The sequence below is a fragment of the Haliotis rubra genome, unplaced genomic scaffold (assembly GCF_003918875.1).
Source record: "Haliotis rubra isolate DU_JTF1 unplaced genomic scaffold, ASM391887v1 Scf495, whole genome shotgun sequence".
NCBI lineage: Eukaryota > Metazoa > Mollusca > Gastropoda > Lepetellida > Haliotidae > Haliotis > Haliotis rubra.
This window is the reverse complement of record NW_025767185.1, coordinates 466,154-490,285: the sequence shown is the minus strand read 5'-3', so window position 1 is coordinate 490,285 and position 24,132 is coordinate 466,154. Positions and strand designations below refer to the sequence as shown.

The following is a 24,132-nucleotide window of genomic DNA, read 5'->3' as shown; positions in this document are numbered from 1 at the left end:
GTATTGCTTGTCCCCTCACAGACTTGGTTGAACACCCCATTGTTGCAGGGGATGATGTATTGCTTGTCCCCTCACAGACTTGGTTGAACACCCCATTGTTGCAGTAGATGATGTATTGCTTATCCCCACACTGTCTACACTGAACACCCCATTGTTGCAGGAGATGATGTATTGCTTATCCCAACACTGTCTACACTGAACACCCCATTGTTGCAGGAGATGATGTATTGCTTGTCCCCTCACAGACTTGGTTGAACACCCCATTGTTGCAGTAGATGATGTATTGCTTGTCCCCTCACAGATGATGTATTGCTTATCCCCACACTGTCTACACTGAACACCCCATTGCTGCAGGAGATGATGTATTGCTTGTCCCCTCACAGACTTGGTTGAACACCCCATTGCTGCAGGAGATGATGTATTGCTTGTCCCCTCACAGACTTGGTTAAACACCCCATTGCTGCAGGAGATGATGTATTGCTTGTCCCCTCACAGACTTGGTTGAACACCCCATTGTTGCAGTAGATGATGTATTGCTTATCCCCACACTGTCTACACTGAACACCCCATTGTTGCAGGAGATGATGTATTGCTTATCCCCTCACTGTCTACACTGAACACCCCATTGTTGCAGGAGATGATGTATTGCTTATCCCCACACTGTCTACACTGAACACCCCATTGTTGCAGTAGATGATGTATTGCTTATCTCCTCACTGTCTACACTGAACACCCCACTGTTGCAGTAGATGATGTATTGCTTATCCCCACACTGTCTACACTGAACACCCCATTGTTGCAGGAGATGATGTATTGCTTATCCCCACACTGTCTACACTGAACACCCCATTGTTGCAGGAGATGATGTATTGCTTGTCCCCTCACAGACTTGGTTGAACACCCCATTGTTGCAGTAGATGATGTATTGCTTGTCCCCTCACAGACTTGGTTGAACACCCCATTGTTGCAGTAGATGATGTATTGCTTGTCCCCTCACAGACTTGGTTAAACACCCCATTGTTGCAGTAGATGATGTATTGCTTGTCCCCTCACAGACTTGGTTAAACACCCCATTGCTGCAGGAGATGATGTATTGCTTATCCCCTCACTGTCTACACTGAACACCCCATTGTTGCAGTAGATGATGTATTGCTTATCCCCACACTGTCTACACTGAACACCCCATTGTTGCAGGAGATGATGTATTGCTTATCCCCACACTGTCTACACTGAACACCCCACTGTTGCAGTAGATGATGTATTGCTTATCCCCACACTGTCTACACTGAACACCCCATTGTTGCAGGAGATGATGTATTGCTTGTCCCCTCACAGTCTTGGTTGAACACCCCATTGTTGCAGTAGATGATGTATTGCTTGTCCCCTCACAGACTTGGTTAAACACCCCATTGCTGCAGGAGATGATGTATTGCTTGTCCCCTCACAGACTTGGTTAAACATCCCATTGTTGCTGGAGATGATGTATTGCTTGTCCCCTCACTGACTTGGTTAAACACCCCATTGCTGCAGGAGATGATGTATTGCTTGTCCCCTCACAGACTTGGTTGAACATCCGTTGTTGCAGGTAGATGATGTATTGCTTGTCCCCTCACAGACTTGGTTAAACATCCCATTGCTGCAGTAGATGATGTATTGCTTATCCCCTCACTGTCTACACTGAACACCCCATTGCTGCAGGAGATGATGTATTGCTTATCCCCTCACTGTCTACACTGAACACCCCATTGCTGCAGGAGATGATGTATTGCTTATCCCCACACTGTCTACACTGAACACCCCATTGTTGCAGTAGATGATGTATTGCTTATCCCCACACTGTCTACACTGAACACCCCATTGTTGCAGTAGATGATGTATTGCTTATCCCCACACTGTCTACACTGAACACCCCATTGTTGCAGTAGATGATGTATTGCTTATCCCCACACTGTCTACACTGAACACCCCATTGTTGCAGTAGATGATGTGTGCTTATCCCCACACTGTCTACACTGAACACCCCATTGTTGCAGTAGATGATGTATTGCTTGTCCCCTCACAGTCTTGGTTAAACACCCCATTGTTGCAGTAGATGATGTATTGCTTGTCCCCTCACAGACTTGGTTAAACACCCCATTGTTGCAGTAGATGATGTATTGCTTGTCCCTCACAGACTTGGTTAAACACCCCATTGTTGCAGGAGATGATGTATTGCTTGTCCCCTCACAGACTTGGTTAAACACCCCATTGTTGCTGGAGATGATGTATTGCTTGTCCCCTCACTGACTTGGTTAAACACCCCATTGCTGCAGGAGATGATGTATTGCTTGTCCCCTCACAGACTTGGTTGAACATCCCGTTGTTGCAGTAGATGATGTATTGCTTATCCCCTCACTGTCTACACTGAACACCCCATTGCTGCAGGAGATGATGTATTGCTTATCCCCACACTGTCTACACTGAACACCCCACTGTTGCAGTAGATGATGTATTGCTTATCCCCACACTGTCTATACTGAACACCCCATTGTTGCAAGAGATGATGTATTGCTTATCCCCACACTGTCTATACTGAACACCCCATTGTTGCAAGAGATGATGTATTGCTTGTCCCCACACTGTCTATACTGAACACCCCATTGTTGCAAGAGATGATGTATTGCTTATCCCCACACTGTCTACACTGAACACCCCATTGTTGCAGGAGATGATGTATTGCTTGTCCCCTCACAGTCTTGGTTAAACACCCCATTGTTGCAGTAGATGATGTATTGCTTGTCCCCTCACAGACTTGGTTAAACACCCCATTGTTGCAGTAGATGATGTATTGCTTGTCCCCTCACTGACTTGGTTAAACACCCCATTGCTGCAGGAGATGATGTATTGCTTGTCCCTCACAGACTTGGTTAAACATCCCATTGTTGCTGGAAATGATGTATTGCTTGTCCCTCACTGACTTGGTTAAACACCCCATTGCTGCAGGAGATGATGTATTGCTTGTCCCTCACAGACTTGGTTGAACACCCCATTGTTGCAGTAGATGATGTATTGCTTATCCCCTCACTGTCTACACTGGAACACCCCATTGCTGCAGGAGATGATGTATTGCTTATCCCCACACTGTCTACACTGAACACCCCACTGTTGCAGTAGATGATGTATTGCTTATCCCCACACTGTCTCCACTGATCACCCCATTGTTGCAGGAGATGATGTATTGCTTATCCCCACACTGTCTACACTGAACACCCCATTTGTTGCAGGAGATGATGTATTGCTTGTCCCCTCACAGACTTGGTTGAACACCCCATTTTTGCAGTAGATGATGTATTGCTTGTGCCCCTCACAGACTTGTTCAACTTGGTTAAACACCCCATTGCTGCAGGAGATGATGTATTGCTTGTCCCTCACAGACTTGGTTGAACACCCCATTGTTGCAGTAGATGATGTATTGCTTATCCCCACACTGTCTACACTGAACACCCCATTGTTGCAGGAGATGATGTATTGCTTATCCCCTCACTGTCTACACTGAACACCCCATTGTTGCAGGAGATGATGTATTGCTTATCCCAACACTGTCTACACTGAACACCCCATTGTTGCAGGAGATGATGTATTGCTTGTCCCCTCACAGACTTGGTTGAACACCCCATTGTTGCAGTAGATGATGTATTGCTTGTCCCCTCACAGATGATGTATTGCTTATCCCCACACTGTCTACACTGAACACCCCATTGCTGCAGGAGATGATGTATTGCTTGTCCCCTCACAGACTTGGTTGAACACCCCATTGCTGCAGGAGATGATGTATTGCTTGTCCCCTCACAGACTTGGTTAAACACCCCATTGCTGCAGGAGATGATGTATTGCTTGTCCCCTCACAGACTTGGTTGAACACCCCATTGTTGCAGTAGATGATGTATTGCTTATCCCCACACTGTCTACACTGAACACCCCATTGTTGGAGGAGATGATGTATTGCTTATCCCCACACTGTCTACACTGAACACCCCACTGTTGCAGTAGATGATGTATTGCTTATCCCCACACTGTCTACACTGAACACCCCATTGTTGGAGGAGATGATGTATTGCTTATCCCCACACTGTCTACACTGAACACCCCATTGTTGCAGTAGATGATGTATTGCTTGTCCCCTCACAGACTTGGTTGAACACCCCATTGTTGCAGTAGATGATGTATTGCTTGTCCCCTCACAGACTTGGTTAAACACCCCATTGCTGCAGGAGATGATGTATTGCTTATCCCCTCACTGTCTACACTGAACACCCCATTGTTGCAGTAGATGATGTATTGCTTATCCCCACACTGTCTACACTGAACACCCCATTGTTGCAGGAGATGATGTATTGCTTATCCCCACACTGTCTACACTGAACACCCCACTGTTGCAGTAGATGATGTATTGCTTATCCCCACACTGTCTACACTGAACACCCCATTGTTGCAGGAGATGATGTATTGCTTGTCCCTCACAGTCTTGGTTGAACACCCCATTGTTGCAGTAGATGATGTATTGCTTGTCCCCTCACAGACTTGGTTAAACACCCCATTGCTGCAGGAGATGATGTATTGCTTGTCCCTCACAGACTTGGTTAAACATCCCATTGTTGCTGGAGATGATGTATTGCTTGTCCCTCACTGACTTGGTTAAACACCCCATTGCTGCAGGAGATGATGTATTGCTTGTCCCCTCACAGACTTGGTTGAACATCCCGTTGTTGCAGTAGATGATGTATTGCTTGTCCCCTCACAGACTTGGTTGAACATCCCATTGCTGCAGGAGATGATGTATTGCTTATCCCCTCACTGTCTACACTGAACACCCCATTGCTGCAGGAGATGATGTATTGCTTATCCCCTCACTGTCTACACTGAACACCCCATTGTTGCAGTAGATGATGTATTGCTTATCCCCACACTGTCTACACTGAACACCCCATTGTTGGAGGAGATGATGTATTGCTTATCCCCACACTGTCTACACTGAACACCCCATTGTTGCAGTAGATGATGTATTGCTTATCCCCACACTGTCTATACTGAACACCCCATTGTTGCAAGAGATGATGTATTGCTTATCCCCACACTGTCTACACTGAACACCCCATTGTTGCAGGAGATGATGTATTGCTTGTCCCCTCACAGTCTTGGTTAAACACCCCATTGTTGCAGTAGATGATGTATTGCTTGTCCCCTCACAGACTTGGTTAAACACCCCATTGTTGCAGTAGATGATGTATTGCTTGTCCCCTCACAGACTTGGTTAAACACCCCATTGCTGCAGGAGATGATGTATTGCTTGTCCCCTCACAGACTTGGTTAAACATCCCATTGTTGCTGGAGATGATGTATTGCTTGTCCCCTCACTGACTTGGTTAAACACCCCATTGCTGCAGGAGATGATGTATTGCTTGTCCCCTCACAGACTTGGTTGAACATCCCGTTGTTGCAGTAGATGATGTATTGCTTATCCCCTCACTGTCTACACTGAACACCCCATTGCTGCAGGAGATGATGTATTGCTTATCCCCACACTGTCTACACTGAACACCCCACTGTTGCAGTAGATGATGTATTGCTTATCCCCACACTGTCTACACTGATCACCCCATTGTTGCAGGAGATGATGTATTGCTTATCCCCACACTGTCTACACTGAACACCCCATTGTTGCAGGAGATGATGTATTGCTTGTCCCCTCACAGACTTGGTTGAACACCCCATTTTGCAGTAGATGATGTATTGCTTGTCCCCTCACAGACTTGGCTTAACACCCCACTGTTGCAGTAGATGATGTATTGCTTATCCCCACACTGTCTACACTGATCACCCCATTGTTGCAGGAGATGATGTATTGCTTATCCCCACACTGTCTACACTGAACACCCCATTGTTGCAGGAGATGATGTATTGCTTATCCCAACACTGTCTACACTGAACACCCCATTGTTGCAGGAGATGATGTATTGCTTGTCCCCTCACAGACTTGGTTGAACACCCCATTGTTGCAGTAGATGATGTATTGCTTGTCCCTCACAGATGATGTATTGCTTATCCCACACTGTCTACACTGAACACCCCATTGCTGCAGGAGATGATGTATTGCTTGTCCCTCACAGACTTGGTTGAACACCCCATTGCTGCAGGAGATGATGTATTGCTTGTCCCCTCACAGACTTGGTTAAACACCCCATTGCTGCAGGAGATGATGTATTGCTTGTCCCTCACAGACTTGGTTGAACACCCCATTGTTGCAGTAGATGATGTATTGCTTATCCCCACACTGTCTACACTGAACACCCCATTGTTGCAGGAGATGATGTATTGCTTATCCCTCACTGTCTACATTAATTGAACACCCCATTGTTGCAGGAGATGATGTATTGCTTATCCCAACACTGTCTACACTGAACACCCCATTGTTGCAGGAGATGATGTATTGCTTGTCCCCTCACAGACTTGGTTGAACACCCCATTGTTGCAGTAGATGATGTATTGCTTGTCCCTCACAGATGATGTATTGCTTATCCCCACACTGTCTACACTGAACACCCCATTGCTGCAGGAGATGATGTATTGCTTGTCCCCTCACAGACTTGGTTGAACACCCCATTGCTGCAGGAGATGATGTATTGCTTGTCCCCTCACAGACTTGGTTAAACACCCCATTGCTGCAGGAGATGATGTATTGCTTGTCCCTCACAGACTTGGTTGAACACCCCATTGTTGCAGTAGATGATGTATTGCTTATCCCCACACTGTCTACACTGAACACCCCATTGTTGGAGGAGATGATGTATTGCTTATCCCCACACTGTCTACACTGAACACCCACTGTTGCAGTAGATGATGTATTGCTTATCCCCACACTGTCTACACTGAACACCCCATTGTTGGAGGAGATGATGTATTGCTTATCCCCACACTGTCTACACTGAACACCCCATTGTTGCAGTAGATGATGTATTGCTTGTCCCCTCACAGACTTGGTTGAACACCCCATTGTTGCAGTAGATGATGTATTGCTTGTCCCCTCACAGACTTGGTTAAACACCCCATTGCTGCAGGGAGATGATGTATTGCTTATCCCCTCACTGTCTACACTGAACACCCCATTGTTGCAGTAGATGATGTATTGCTTATCCCCACACTGTCTACACTGAACACCCCATTGTTGCAGGAGATGATGTATTGCTTATCCCCACACTGTCTACACTGAACACCCCACTGTTGCAGTAGATGATGTATTGCTTATCCCCACACTGTCTACACTGAACACCCCATTGTTGCAGGAGATGATGTATTGCTTGTCCCCTCACAGTCTTGGTTGAACACCCCATTGTTGCAGTAGATGATGTATTGCTTGTCCCCTCACAGACTTGGTTAAACACCCCATTGCTGCAGGAGATGATGTATTGCTTGTCCCCTCACAGACTTGGTTAAACATCCCATTGTTGCTGGAGATGATGTATTGCTTGTCCCCTCACTGACTTGGTTAAACACCCCATTGCTGCAGGAGATGATGTATTGCTTGTCCCCTCACAGACTTGGTTGAACATCCCGTTGTTGCAGTAGATGATGTATTGCTTGTCCCCTCACAGACTTGGTTGAACATCCCATTGCTGCAGGAGATGATGTATTGCTTATCCCCTCACTGTCTACACTGAACACCCCATTGCTGCAGGAGATGATGTATTGCTTATCCCCTCACTGTCTACACTGAACACCCCATTGTTGCAGTAGATGATGTATTGCTTATCCCCACACTGTCTACACTGAACACCCCATTGTTGGAGGAGATGATGTATTGCTTATCCCCACACTGTCTACACTGAACACCCCATTGTTGCAGTAGATGATGTATTGCTTATCCCACACTGTCTATACTGAACACCCCATTGTTGCAAGAGATGATGTATTGCTTATCCCCACACTGTCTACACTGAACACCCCATTGTTGCAGGAGATGATGTATTGCTTGTCCCTCACAGTCTTGGTTAAACACCCCATTGTTGCAGTAGATGATGTATTGCTTGTCCCCTCACAGACTTGGTTAAACACCCCATTGTTGCAGTAGATGATGTATTGCTTGTCCCCTCACAGACTTGGTTAAACACCCCATTGCTGCAGGAGATGATGTATTGCTTGTCCCCTCACAGACTTGGTTAAACATCCCATTGTTGCTGGAGATGATGTATTGCTTGTCCCCTCACTGACTTGGTTAAACACCCCATTGCTGCAGGAGATGATGTATTGCTTGTCCCTCACAGACTTGGTTGAACATCCCGTTGTTGCAGTAGATGATGTATTGCTTATCCCCTCACTGTCTACACTGAACACCCCATTGCTGCAGGAGATGATGTATTGCTTATCCCCACACTGTCTACACTGAACACCCCACTGTTGCAGTAGATGATGTATTGCTTATCCCCACACTGTCTACACTGATCACCCCATTGTTGCAGGAGATGATGTATTGCTTATCCCCACACTGTCTACACTGAACACCCCATTGTTGCAGGAGATGATGTATTGCTTGTCCCCTCACAGACTTGGTTGAACACCCCATTTTTGCAGTAGATGATGTATTGCTTGTCCCCTCACAGACTTGGTTTAACACCCCACTGTTGCAGTAGATGATGTATTGCTTATCCCCACACTGTCTACACTGATCACCCCATTGTTGCAGGAGATGATGTATTGCTTATCCCCACACTGTCTACACTGAACACCCCATTGTTGCAGGAGATGATGTATTGCTTGTCCCCTCACAGACTTGGTTGAACACCCCATTGTTGCAGTAGATGATGTATTGCTTGTCCCCTCACAGACTTGGTTAAACACCCCATTGTTGCAGTAGATGATGTATTGCTTGTCCCCTCACAGACTTGGTTAAACACCCCATTGCTGCAGGAGATGATGTATTGCTTGTCCCCTCACAGACTTGGTTGAACACCCCATTGCTGCAGGAGATGATGTATTGCTTGTCCCCTCACAGACTTGGTTAAACACCCCATTGCTGCAGGAGATGATGTATTGCTTGTCCCCTCACAGACTTGGTTGAACACCCCATTGCTGAAGGAGATGATGTATTGCTTGTCCCCTCACAGACTTGGTTGAACATCCCGTTGTTGCAGGAGATGATGTATTGCTTATCCCAACACTGTCTACACTGAACACCCCATTGCTGCAGGAGATGATGTATTGCTTGTCCCCTCACAGACTTGGTTAAACACCCCATTGCTGCAGGAGATGATGTATTGCTTGTCCCCTCACAGACTTGGTTGAACACCCCATTGCTGCAGGAGATGATGTATTGCTTGTCCCCTCACAGACTTGGTTGAACATCCCATTGTTGCAGGAGATGATGTATTGCTTGTCCCCTCACAGTCTTGGTTAAACACCCCACTGTTGCAGTAGATGATGTATTGCTTGTCCCCTCACAGACTTGGTTAAACACCCCATTGCTGCAGTAGATGATGTATTGCTTATCCCCTCACAGTCTACACTGAACACCCCATTGTTGCAGGAGATGATGTATTGCTTATCCCCACACTGTCTACACTGAACACCCCATTGTTGCAGGAGATAATGTATTGCTTGTCCCCTCACAGACTTGGTTGAACACCCCATTGTTGCAGTAGATGATGTATTGCTTGTCCCCTCACAGATGATGTATTGCTTATCCCCACACTGTCTACACTGAACACCCCATTGCTGCAGGAGATGATGTATTGCTTGTCCCCTCACAGACTTGGTTGTACCCCATTGCTGCAGGAGATGATGTATTGCTTGTCCCCTCACAGACTTGGTTAAACATCCCATTGCTGCAGGAGATGATGTATTGCTTGTCCCCACACTGTCTACACTGAACACCCCATTGTTGCAGGAGATGATGTATTGCTTGTCCCCTCACAGACTTGGTTAAACACCCCATTGTTGCAGTAGATGATGTATTGCTTGTCCCCTCACAGTCTTGGTTAAACACCCCATTGTTGCAGTAGATGATGTATTGCTTGTCCCCTCACAGACTTGGTTAAACAACCCATTGTTGCAGTAGATGATGTATTGCTTATCCCCTCACAGTCTACACTGAACACCCCATTGTTGCAGGAGATGATGTATTGCTTATCCCCACACTGTCTACACTGAACACCCCATTGTTGCAGGAGATAATGTATTGCTTGTCCCCTCACAGACTTGGTTGAACACCCCATTGTTGCAGTAGATGATGTATTGCTTGTCCCCTCACAGATGATGTATTGCTTATCCCCACACTGTCTACACTGAACACCCCATTGCTGCAGGAGATGATGTATTGCTTGTCCCCTCACAGACTTGGTTGTACCCCATTGCTGCAGGAGATGATGTATTGCTTGTCCCCTCACAGACTTGGTTAAACATCCCATTGCTGCAGGAGATGATGTATTGCTTGTCCCCTCACAGACTTGGTTGAACATCCCATTGCTGCAGATGTGTGTGGTCAGCTGGACAACATATATGCCCATATAACTCCAGTTTGGTCAAGCAGGCCAAGGTTTTCACTTCTCGTGAACAACCCACTCACACTACCAGTGTAGATATATTTTCCGCAGCCTCCAAAGCCTTCATCTTCATGTTAATTTTCATAGCTGAAGTAAAGGTTTCCAATTCTCGCAGATGATGTATTGCTTATCCCCACACTGTCTACACTGAACACCCCATTGCTGCAGGAGATGATGTATTGCTTGTCCCCTCACAGACTTGGTTGAACATCCCATTGCTGCAGATGTGTGTGGTCAGCTGGACAACATATTTGCCCATATAACTCCAGTTTGGTCAAGCAGGCCAAGGTTTTCACTTCTCGTGAACAACCCACTCACACTACCAGAGTAGATATATTTTCCGCAGCCTCCAAAGCCTTCATCTTCATTTTTCATAGCTGAAGTAAAGGATGTGTGTGGTCAGCTGGACAAGATATTTGCCCATATAACTCCAGTTTGGTCAAGCAGGCCAAGGTTTTCACTTCTCGTGAACAACCCACTCACACTACCAGAGTAGATATATTTTCCGCAGCCTCCAAAGCCTTCATCTTCATGTTAATTTTCATAGCTGAAGTAAAGGTTTCCAATTCTACAGTGGAAGCGCTTGGAGACCTTCTGCTGCCACCATGCATGTGACAATAAATGGAAGTTCAGCCAGATGAAGAGGTCTGGAAAATGGCTATGGTAACATCTATGGTGGCAGGATGATAAGTTTGATCATGTTACAATAGTCAAAGGATATAGATCAGCTTTCACCTCTGGTCTTTAGCATGATGGTCTATCCAATGGAAATCATCCAATTCTTTACAGACTGACGGGATCTTTTTCACTAGATTGATGTCCAAACTCTATGTGGATTTGTGTTTTATGCATTGAATGAGGAACCATATGATCTTTTAGCATGGCAGCACTTCTTCAGATAACAGCATTCCTGCTTGATGTGGCTGCAACTGCTACAGTTTTGGAGATACATACACCTGCTTCTACTGGACTAACTCGTGCAGAGGATTGGAGCTGTATGTCTTTCAGAACTCTCCCGGTCAGCGACTCTAGGACTGCTTCCACATTGACAAAACTCCATATCTGCCTTAGCAAGACTGAATCTTCCTGATCCACACCTATGTCCACTTAGATCACTATCTGGTTGCATTAGAACAGCATAGGCTCTTTAGATATATTCTTTTAATATCATGTAAGATGGCTTTGGACAAGGACTCATGAAAGTCTCATGGAGTTCAGTTTCAGTAGAACTAGTAGATTCCAGATGCCAGTGAAAGTCCCACCACATGTATAGTAGTTTCACCTGTGTGATGTTCAAACAGTTTTAGATGAGCTAATCGTCCTAGGGTGGTGGTGGTTTATTTTGGAAAAAGTGGGGTTTGAGGAAGAATTCCAGCAGACACAGCTTTAGAGGGTAGGTTAACCTTTGATGATTATTATCCCCTGCAACACGTTTTGCGGGGGGTATTAAAATGGACTCCGTCCATCCGTCGGTCCATGCACTTTTGTCATTTCTGGAGCAGAACTCTAAAACCGTTCACTATTTCTTCACCAAACTTGGCACATAGATAGATCTGGTGGTGTACTAGTGCCTTTTGGTAGTTTTGGAATTCTGAATAAAATAGTTTTGGCGTTTCCATGGCAACAAGTTTGACTTAGACTGAAATTGGTGATAGTGCTCATTTCCGGAGCAGAACTCTAAAACCGTTCAATGTTTCTTCACCACACTTGGCACATACATATATCTGGTGGTGTTCTGGTGCCTTTTGATAGTTTTGGAATTCTGAATAAAATATTTTGGCATTTCCAAGGCAACAAGTTTCACTTTGACTGAAATTGGTGATAGTGCTATTTTCTGGAGCAGAACTTTAAAAACCTTTCAATACTCTCCTTCCACTTTTCTATATACACACCTAAATATTTGACATAATCATAACTCGTAGACATAATCATGAAGAGTATTTTGCCATTGAGGGGGATATTGATGACTTTGTCTTCTTGTTGTCCATTTGAAGTTCAGCAGATCATAGGTAAGCACCTGGAATCTTACTACAGTTCCAGATCTGGAACTGGCATATGGTTAACCAGAAGTGAAAAGACATCATTTGAACTGGAAAAGACATCACATCAAAATGAACATACCATTATAACAGCAGATCCCTGGAAGTTCCTTCTGATCCACACATATTAAGATGATTCAGGACTACATTACTGTCCATTATCCAAGGATAGTGATATGGTCAGAACCATCTGGTATAGCAATGGTGTGATTGAAGTAAGGAATTAGTAAGGTATAACAATGGATCTCATTGTTAATGATTGTAACCATACTGTCACATACTAGAGTAAACACCAAATAAAAACATAATATAATTCATTCACTCTATCTGCCTTGGTTACGCTAATTCATATATGCTATCACTCACAACTTCATTCTCTAAATCATCAAACACATTCACTCCCTTTCCCCAACCACAGGCGAACTGTAGTGCAAATAGGGTTGCGCAACAAAGAGAAAATGACCAGTCTTCCTATATGCAAGCAAAGCGAGCAAAGGTTGGCAACGTAATTCCCTTGCTTCGGTTCGAAAAATATTTTTAATATTTTTAAGACACCCATTTCCTCACAGGGTTGTTCTGTCAGATTTCCAACCTCATATTTAATAATTACTCACGTAAAACATATTAAAGTCAACATTTTAAGCGCTACTCATGCCATATCAAACCGTTCTTTGCCTCCATTACCCTTGCCAGCTTCCGGTTCAACAGTCGATCCCTATCGATCGGCGGGACAGCCTTACAGGGTTTATCACCTACCCCGGACTACCAGTCAAATATACAGGAAAAAACAGTCAGCCTGACACACACATACACTTTCAAACTGGTTGCCACTCACAACTTTCAAATCAGTCCTTATATACCCCCAAGCTATTATACCCGACTTGATTGACCCAAGCTTACTTCCCAGATGCATACAATGGTCTGATACTGCACACCTCCAACACAAACAATCGCTCACTGCTTACATCACTGCTCTAGCTTGCCAAGTCCTCACTCCAAATCTATCACACCACAAATATAAAATGCAACATAGATTATACTATGTGATCTTGACAAATACTACCTCCTTTGTAATTATTGTGTGTGGACAGCCAAAATGCAGGATTTTGTGAAATCATGTATTGTGCATTTGCTGCAAAATCATATGGTACTGATGAAATGGCAAATAAATATACATTTGAAAGCAACAAATCATCTTAAATGGCATGAAAGTTAATCATTTGTACATACCAAATCCTCTCTATAATTTCAGACATTGGCATGAAGAAGAGGAAAAGTAGTTTTTTACAAATGAACATGTAAATGTTGGTGTTTTAATGTTCGTTTTACCAAGGGGGTAAGCTTAATAAATAGAACAGCTAAAGGTCACTGTTACTGTCAACTAAAATAACAATTTGACTGACCGTTGCATGATATAAACCCGTCTTTTTCCCAATATGATGTTTCGATCTCGGTCTCAACTTTGTCAATGCATTTTTCCCTTTTGTTTTTACCAATATTGTCTAAACCATTTTTGACCAGATTCTTCACATGACATAATTTGAATGTTGTATTGCTTCTGCCAACATTGCCCTTCACAATGCCCCAAACATGTTCTTATGGGTTTAGGTTGCAATGATAGGGAGGTAGTCTCAGGATATTGTGTCCATGTGAAGGTAGGGCAATGTTGTTTTGTTGGCCTTCACAATGTCATACTACACAAGTTTGGTACTCATAGTGGGAAATGGAATATCACTCTAGCCAAGATATCACGTCGTCCTTAGTGCTGGTATTGGCATACAACCTGCGATACGATACATCACGATGCTAAAATTTTAGTCACGAAGATATATTGCCAAAGTATCGTGCACTGAAGCTACGATACGATACGAATCCCGATATAAGGGTGACGATACGATACGCATCACAATACTAAAATATTTCATTCTAACACCAACTATAAAACACCTGAGTATCAAAACAAAACCATTTTAAAGTATTTCGTGAAATTCCGGCAACGTTTTTCAATGTTCATTTGGAAACGAGATAATAAGTTTATACACAGACTTTGTGAATGATAATAACATGTGAGCCCTCTCTGACACAGTTCTTGATGCAAGAATTTCCGAGAAAACGTTTACTTATGAAGGGAAAATAAGTAAGCAAATATTTTAATCATCAAACAAAAGTGAATCTTTTTTCTTAACAGATATCACGATTCAGCAATATTCAAAGTTAAACATCGATGTATCGTTGCCCATTTGAAGTATCGTATCAGGTTATACGACAATGTAAAACTTTGTATGGATTCAGTGTATCAGAGGCCCATGGATCGATGTATCGATGCGTATCGATCAATCGTCACACCACTAGTCGTCCTCTCTGGTATTTGTGTTGCTCTCTGGTATTTGTTGTTGAGACCCTTCTGTTTTGGTCTTGTACACTGTGAAAGGGGTGACTTCAGAGGTAGGCCTGCAAGTAGCTGTTTCTCCACCCATTCCAGAAAGGCTTCACTGTTCAGTTCGTAATGATAATCTCAGTTATCTTTAGATTTGACACAAAATGCCAAAGCACATCCTGGAAGAAATCCTACGCTTTTACATCCTGCATGCAGAAGGATGAGTCTCTCACCTCTACCTAAAGGTAGTTTACCAGAGGTTGTCACATTTAACAATACCTAGGTCAGGGTAATTTTGTACGTGCATTTTATTATTCAAGAGTGTACACAGACTTTTAGTTCATGCATAGGTAAGAAACCCACTACTGCCTACAGTCCATTTTGGGTATAATTGTAACTGTAGGCAGATTGGGAGTTGAAAAACACCCCTTAGGATCTAATGAACTGACCCAATGAGTTCAGAGTCTGTTGTCTGCTTCCACTCTTGGTTAAAACCATTTTAGAAAAGTCATTTAGTAATATAAGATAAGGAAAGAAATGAATCATGTTTGGACTGGTAATCCTTCTCAGACTGAAATCACATGTTCTTGCTCCACATTTTTACTTTTAATTTCTCAGAAGTTAGTTAGATAATCTCTTGTCTAACCCAGACTAGTATCTCAAGATAATCTCTTGTCTAACCCAGACTAGTATCTCAAGATAATCTCTTGTCTAACCCAGACTAGTATCTCAAGATAATCTCTTGTCTAACCCAGACTAGTGTCTCAAGATAATCTCTTTTAGTTAATGGTCTGTATAATTCCTTAGCAGAAACAAAGATGTATAGTGTTTTCTTCAGTTATAAACAAGCTATATGAAGATCAACAGTTTCACTGAACTGCTGCCACTATGGCCAACCTTCAGAGAGTTACGTTCGTTATGTCACAGATGGGAGGTGAACAGGTACTCCATGATGGATATCGGTACCGCCTGAATGTCTTGAAGTGTGTGGTTCGTGGATTGAAGGGTCGATGCAAGACATGGAGACCACTTCGCCTATGTGTCTGTACACATTCACCCACCCATTGAGAAGCAAGTGGTCCTTGCATGACACCAACGTGACACAGTAGGTCCAAGGACAGCCAACCAACAGCCACTTAGACTAAGTTTGAGGGATTCCATAGCAGAATGAAATTGAATCCAGAAAGCTCATCCAAACATCTATGAGTTTGTGACCCAGATCAAGAAGGTTGATCGGGTGAAGCGCATTCAGTCCGACCATGGATTTGCAGTCCGTCGCTGTAGACGAATCTACCGTGAACTGGACAGCCATCTCCACAGACTGAAGCTGTGAAATGTGTTAAATTCTCAAAAATTTCTTAAGTTATTGTCAATGTGATTGCAAATGTGTAAATCATTAATATCTATTTAATTTAAATTGTTAATGTTACACGCATCCCTGAAAGAATAATGATAACGCCAATCATGTTGGTTATTCTAATGTATCAGATTAATTAAAGCATAGCCACTCAATCATAGTGGGCTAGTTCATTAGGTGTCGTGCAAGGAAGGCTAAAATATATTTTTCAGATGTCCCGGGAAGGCTAATTTCCAAGGGAGAAGGGGAGTACCGCCAAAGCTAAAGATACGGTGCCGGGAAGCATAATCCATGTCGGGACTAGATAGATTTCGGCCTACCTTTAGAATACAGCACCACAAACTTTAAAAATACGCCATAATACCCTTTTACGTAATGTAATGTAATTTTGTTCGAAAGCACGTTCTCGAAACAATGCCCTATGACGCCTGCATGGCAACATGGTTGTCTGGCTCAGCGAGTGCGTATAAGCTCCGCTCACTGGTGTTTCATCTCTACGAGCTATGTCATTGCATAAGCCCAACGATGTTGAGAGCTTCCAGTAGTTGTATATATTTTGCAAGCACCAGTTTGAAATATTTTTCTTTTTTCACTAATACGCTTATATTTATTTGTATTGCGGGGTGCTGAGGTGTTATGTTTTGTGTATTTTGTATTTTGTAATATTTAAATTTACATATATTTTTGTCATTCAGTAATTTGCACCATTACACAGAAAAGTGTTTTATTAGTATTTTATTTTTCGAAGCGGTAATAATGCATTACACTAGACACGTCAGTCATGTTTGTGCCGGTTCGGTCAATGCATTCTATTTATTAGGATTAATTCAAGGGGTTAGGGCTAAGTTTAGGTTTTAGGGTTAGGGTTGGGGTTGGGGACCTAATCCAATATAGTAGGTACATGTCCGGTGGTTCGGTAAATGCATTCTATTTATTAGGATTATTTCAAGGGATTAGGGTTAGGGCTGAGGGGTTAGGGTTAGGGACCTAATCCATTGTAGTAGGTACATGTCCGGTGTAATACGTGAGTACCATTTGTTGTTTTTCCTTTTGCATTTTAATACTTTTTTTCACACAAAAACGGGAAACCCAAAACGTCGAAAGTACACTATGAAATGGTTTAATGTAGAAATTTTGGGCTAATGGAAATTGGCCTGGAATTTGCACTGAAGCCTCTTTCAACGCAACATTTCTTCAGTAATGATTTGAAGGCTAACTCACCCTCGTGCCGTCACTACACATGCTCATGTCCCCCTCGTTCCTTAGTGCGATCCACATTATCCTTACAGTGCTCCCTACATCACAGGGCGGTGGGGTAGCCTAGTGGTTAAAGCGTTGGCTCGTCACGCCGAAGACCCGGGTTCGATTCCCCACATGGGCACAATGTGTTAAGCCCATTTCTGGTGTCCCCCGCCGTGATATTGCTGGAATATTGCTAAAAGCGGCGTAAAACTAAACTCAGTCAGTCAGTCCCTACATCACATTTCTGTCACAAAATCACCGATTTATATAAAAGCGCGTCATTCATGCACGCACCGTGAAATCTACGTCTGACGCCTGACGTCAACAACCCTTTTCAGTTTGAGGCATATCAGCTCATTCCACGCAACACGTTATCATGTAGATTACGGAATGGGACGAGTGTGCCAAATGGCATTGGGTCCATTTGGCAATTGTCCGTAGATTAAGATCACGAGACACCAAGTCTACCCGTAACCTTCGTAATTGTCCGTGACCTATTCGACTCTTTCCGTTCATTTCCGTGACGTCACAGGAATGACTCGATAAATTTGCACGTGCTACAGTGTGGACGTAGCTCAGTCGGTTAGCTGTCGAGCTAACAATCCGAAGGTCGCGGGTTCACGTCCAACGGGTTCCCACAAACTGGTTGCTTGTCTTAATGACAAGTGACCTACAGCAGAGAATGTCCTCACGAGAAGTTGTGGTGCTGTATTCTAAAGGTGCTCCTAGATTTCTTTTCAAAACATTGTTATAGTAGAGTGTTTAGAGTGTTTTTATACTACAAAACCTGATTTCTATGTTCTGGTGGGCATCAGAGGTAGACTATGGAAAATTATTGTGTCTATGTATGACACTGTGCAATCATGTGTTAACCACAATGGTGAGTTATCTGGCTTCTTTCTATGCTCCCTGGGTATTAAACAAGGGGGAGTAATGTCACCGATTCTTTTCTCCCTATATCTTGAAGATATTGAAGTAACACTACAGGAAAATATCGACGCGGGATTGCTGCTTGACTATGTTAACCTTTTTATACTACTATTTGCCGACGATATGGTTATCATATCCCAATCACTTAATACGCTTTCCAATTATTGCACAGACTGGAGCCTTAATGTTAAGGTAGACAAAAGTAAAATTATGGTTTTTCGTTTCGAGGGAAGATTCGATCGGAAGAAATTTGGTTTTACAAGGAATCCCAGCTTGAAGTTTGACCAGTTAAATTATCTAGTTATAGTGCTTTCTTGCACAGGCTCCTTTACACAAGCTTATAGAACTCTAGCAGGCAAAGGTCTGAAAGCTATGAATGCTTTACTAAAAATGTCAGTTACGACTTTTCATTGAAAACCTTGTGTGAACTATTCGACACTTTTGTTACATCTACTATGATGTATGGCTGTGAAGTGTGGGGTATTGTGAAATGTTCTGAATTTGAAAGAATTCACTTAAAATTTTGCAGGCATATTTTGCAGATCAGTACCAAATCATCTACAGTTGCTGTATACGGCGAACTTGGGAGATACCTTTGTATATAAATAGGTATATCCGTGTGTTGTGTGAAAATGTATAATGCAGAATAGACGTGAAAATGTGTAAATAACTTTATTCATATTTTTATATGTGCCCAAATTAAAGAGCGTGCATGTTAATTCTGTTTTCTTTGTAATAAGTCAGAGCCTCTGAGTGAGGTGTGCCATGTTCATTCAGCCATAACAATGCGTTGCAAGTGCTGCAAAGACTACGCTCATTGAACCAAGAAGCATCGCGATTTTAGCCTTCCCCTGCCATGAACCGTTCATTACTGTTGATGGATGAACCAGGATAAACTTCAAACTACTCAACCATAAAGTTGTTTTGAAAAGACTGTGGGCAGAATAAATTGTAGGCACATTGGGAACATCCCTCTTCTCCCCCACCACCAATGATGTTGCACAGTATGACATCATTTGACATGCATTGATCCATGTTTCATCTGAGTAAATCACCTCATATCCCTGTTTCCACTTTACGCATATGGTTTCTCAGCAACGCTATATCCTTCTGTTCACATAACACATGCCTGCTGTCGCCTGAAATGTTCTTGTATTGGTACCCAAAGTGGTGCAAAAGTTTCCCGATTCAGTGCTTGGACACAATTAAAGAATGCTCAGTTACTATGAAATTCTTCAATTGCCGCAAAGATATTCACTTGTTTTCATGTTCTGATTTCCATTTCTTACAAGTTTTTGTTGAAAACTGTCCATCTGTTTCACATTAGTAAGCTGTGAGATGTCCGAACACGATTTGTAGAAATGCTGGACTGTTTCTTGTAATAAGTGCTTCCTTTTATAATAAGAAAGGCCTAGAAGCACTGCTGCTTGTTTCTGGTATTTTGTGCCAAAAAGTGTCTTCCCCCTCCTGGCTTGCAATAATCATAAAAGTGACAGAGGATGGGATTTCAAATCATCTGTGAATTTCATCATGTACCGTAGTGTAATGACGGATTGAGCTCATTCTGTATATTTTTGTCTCCCTCTTTCTCTCTTTTCCCCCCGTATTCAACAGCAGTCCATACGTCCCGATTCATGTTTTGATATCTTATCAACTGTTGTACCCAATGTCTTCAAATTTGGTGACAGCCTACATTGGGGGATTATGCGAACACCAGTCGATTTGGGTGGCCTTGACCTTATCCTCGAGGTCACCACAACACTTTGACCACTTTTCAAACTTATGTAAACACGATATCTCATAAAACATTGCACCCAGTATCTTCAAGTATGTCGACAGCCTACATTGGGTGATTATGCAGACACCAGTCATTTCAGGCATCTTGTATCTGGCCAAAAAATAAAAAGTAGTAAATATGTTAGAAATATTTCATTCTTCTTTAGTGGTGGGGGACATTGCCATATTAGTGGCAAGTACTTGTATTATCTGCATTTATAATTATCTGAATAGTACACCCAAGAACATTCCTAACATTGCTTTGAGAATATTTTAGACGCCCTTTGTATATTCCATTAAATAACTACTATAGAAAGATACACTCCTAATGTCAACATTTCTTTTGACGGACTCTTAGTGCAGAAAAGAAGATAGTGGGTTGGCAAAACATGGGCGATTTGCGAATGGTGGGCTGTTCTACATACACTGCACAGGGTTTTACACAGACTTTGAAAAATGGGAGTCATGATGACTCACAATATTTATTTTGGGGAGTCATTTTCAAGATTTGGGAGTCATGAAAATTTTAGTGTAATATTTCTTTGTGTAAATCAAAATCATAAAGTCCAGTATACCGTATCCAGCTGGTTCACACATAGTTCACTATCAATATACCTAACATAAATTGCAAGGTTTTTTTCTCTGTGGTGATGTCACACGTCTCATCAAACATAAGGCTAATGTATGGACTGCTCTTTATGGCTTCAATTTGCTGTAGATAAGTGGTAGATTCATCAAATCTTTACAAGTATCAGCAGTAATATGTTTTGAGCCATGACAAACAGTAAGCATTTGTTTAATGTGACCATCACTACGGTGAACCTTGTCTGCCTTTCCTGCATTTTTGACAGATGTGCTGAAATGCTGTTGAGTTTCGTGACTTTTAACTGCGTCAAGGTGATCTTTAGAGTGAGAGAGTTTGGTTTTATGCCGCTTTTAGCAATTTTCCAGCAAATTCATGGCGGGGGACATCAGAAATGTGCTTCACACTGATCTTTACTACTGAAAATTTTGACTAGCAAATGTAAAGGAGTTGGATTTTTTTTTTGCCCGAATGCACATATCACAGGTTATGATTTAGCAGTTGGTTTTAGTGCTCATCATTAGAAACGTCAGGAGATCTGTTTTTCTTGCTTTCATTACTGAAAAACAAGTCACGAGACCGCTGCTTCTTAGCAGGATGGACAATGCTTAAATGACCAAAGCATAGTCTAAATATAGCAAATGACGTACTGAACTGCTATTTGCTGTCTAAATATAGTGAATGACATACTCAAATGTTATTGGCTGGTACCTTTACCGCATTCTAGCGTGGCTCTATTTTTAGCCACTCTGTGTTCCCGTACTTTCTGTTAATATCACGAGTGTTTCCAATACAGTTTGCAATAAAACGAAAGCTATCATTGTTTGCTTATCAAATTTCGATTTTATTGAACTGAATTCTGAGGGTCACTCATAAGACTTGCGTCAATCTTGACTCATACAATAACATTTTGAGAGTCTTTTAGAAAATTGTTGCATCAAATACGCAGGAATCAGCGCCATGTAAAACCCTGACTGCATACCCCCTTGTTACAACTGTCATTAAAACACCACCAGTTATATGATTGTTAGTCAAACTACTTTTCCTCTTCTTCATGCCAGTGTTTGAAATTATGGTGATGATTTGGTGTGGACAAATGATTAACTTTCATGTTATTTAAGACAATTTGTTGCTTTTGAATGTATATTTATTTGCCATTTTCATAGTTACGATTTTGCAAACGGACTATAATAAGGTAATATTTTTAGAATAATATATGATGCTACTATTGTTGGTGTTTGGAATCATTTAGCGAAAGTTGGGCTGTTACAATGTGTGCATGTAGTGCAAACATCCACCTTGTTTTACAACATGCAGGAACACTTCACTGTCAGTAAGACTTCCAATTTTTACCCGTTATTGTTTGCTTACTAAGTAGTTATGTACTGCCCTAGCACCCATGCTGGTTGAAAGAATGAAGTCAGGTTTGGGTGGCCACAGTTGGATGTGTCTTATTATAGGATAATTTTGGATTTTTTGCTTATTGGATTGTGACAAAAGTGAGTCACTCCCTAACTGACCTTTCATGGTTGTGCCCTCCCTGGTGTGCACAAACATCAGGAGAGCATTGTCTCAGTTTCATTGTGTAACCTTAGTGAGCATGGTTAGCATTCCATTTGTTCATATGTACATTTTCTGTTTCAGTGAATTTGGCAAGGCACCGCAACTTATTGATTTTGTCGGCAATCATTTAATCCTGCGTCGAAGTGAAGGCTCTCTGATCAGCACCACAGTGTCCCCATACCCTGGAGTCCTCCACAGCTATGCCAACTCTAGTCGCTGGGGAGACTCCCTCCGTCTCTGTCGCTTTGTTAAGGTATCTATTTCTTTTCTCTGGTCAGACATTTTCCAACCATAGGGATGACCAAACTCTTTTCAGTTTCAAATATATCAACAAAGTGATCAGTTAAGTAATGTTTTTTTAAATGTTTGCTATTTGTGTGACAAATGATGTGGCTGTTCCCAGGAGGACACACTGTGGGCATGTCTGGCAGCAATGGCATCCTATGCCAAGGAACTCAACACAGCAGAGGTAGCATATGCTGCCATCAAAGAGGTCAGTAACACACACAACATTAATGAGCATTACAGGCTTTTTACAGAATTTCTGTCCTAAAACTCTGCCTTTTGCAAGCTCTTACTTTTAAGATGAATGGAAGCAAACAATTTTTGTAACCGACTATCATATGCAAAATGTTTTTATGTTTTCGATGAATTCCAAAGTTGGATTTTTTTACCTCTGAAAAGAGGAATTGTCAACTTAATTGGTTTGGAAGAATCATTGCATAATATCCATTTTTCAAGACTTACCTCAAAATTTCAAGGCTGTGCTAATTCTGGCGAACTCATACAGGATGAAACTGTTGTGTTTGTCAGACACATCAAGGCTCAAGTCATATCTGACTAGTTCAGGGACATACATAATAGCCGAGATATTAGCTGGATGTCAAGTGAGCTCATGTCTTGGTCTGTTTCTGCAGAATATGACATGAATCAGAAGCCATTCATTATAAATGTCTTCTCAGAAACCCCCTTTATTGACATGTTAAAGTCCATATTAAGTTTATTATAACAATGTTTGACCACGATACATGTATCACAAGAAGTGTATTTTTGGTCAACTTAAAGTAATGAGCTCATCATTTTAATGAAATTTCTGATGAACGTCTTTGACAAAACACCAAAATATATGCGGTGAGAAATTATGCCATGATGAAGAAATCTGATAAATGGCTCCATTAACTGGGGTCTTTGTGTTATATTTAATGAGTGAGTGAGCATTAGCAACATTGCAGCAATATCAAGGTTGTGGACAGTGGAAATAATATGTGCTAAAAAAAAGGAAAACTGTATATGCCAGGGCCCCATTCCTCAAAGCAATCGTAGTGCTACGACTGTAGTAAGTCTATGTTAAATTATGGGAGTTAAAATCATCTTAGGATTTTGAAGAACGGGGCCCAGAACAATAGGATATGTTTCAAGGTTTCTCTTTGTTAAATCACAAGAATATTAATATATACATATATTTACTTTTTAGGATAATTGACATTGAAAATTTATGACCATCAACGTAACTAAATGTTTACAATTATGTAAGGGGTTAAAACAACTGATAAAGTCAATTCTTGGTATCGATGCCCTACCATGTAAATCTCGCTAATTAGCTGTGATGCCTGTCACCAGGGATACTCTACAACAGGGATAGGTCACTCGCTTGCTTTCTTTACCATTTGTACTAATTAGCGCATGCCTCGTCA

The 24,132-nt window shown here is 42.3% G+C and overlaps 1 protein-coding gene across 1 annotated transcript in view; it reads left to right on the top strand.

The window, feature by feature from the left end:
- The window catches only part of LOC124291534 (intraflagellar transport protein 80 homolog), a 92,608-nt gene that overhangs the window by 59,615 nt on the left and 8,861 nt on the right, over positions 1-24,132 (top strand). Inside the window, exons 15-16 of the mRNA XM_046728536.1 lie at positions 22,520-22,691; positions 22,842-22,931. Coding sequence (XP_046584492.1) covers positions 22,520-22,691; positions 22,842-22,931 — 262 coding nt within the window. The remainder of the gene's footprint in view (positions 1-22,519; positions 22,692-22,841; positions 22,932-24,132) is intronic.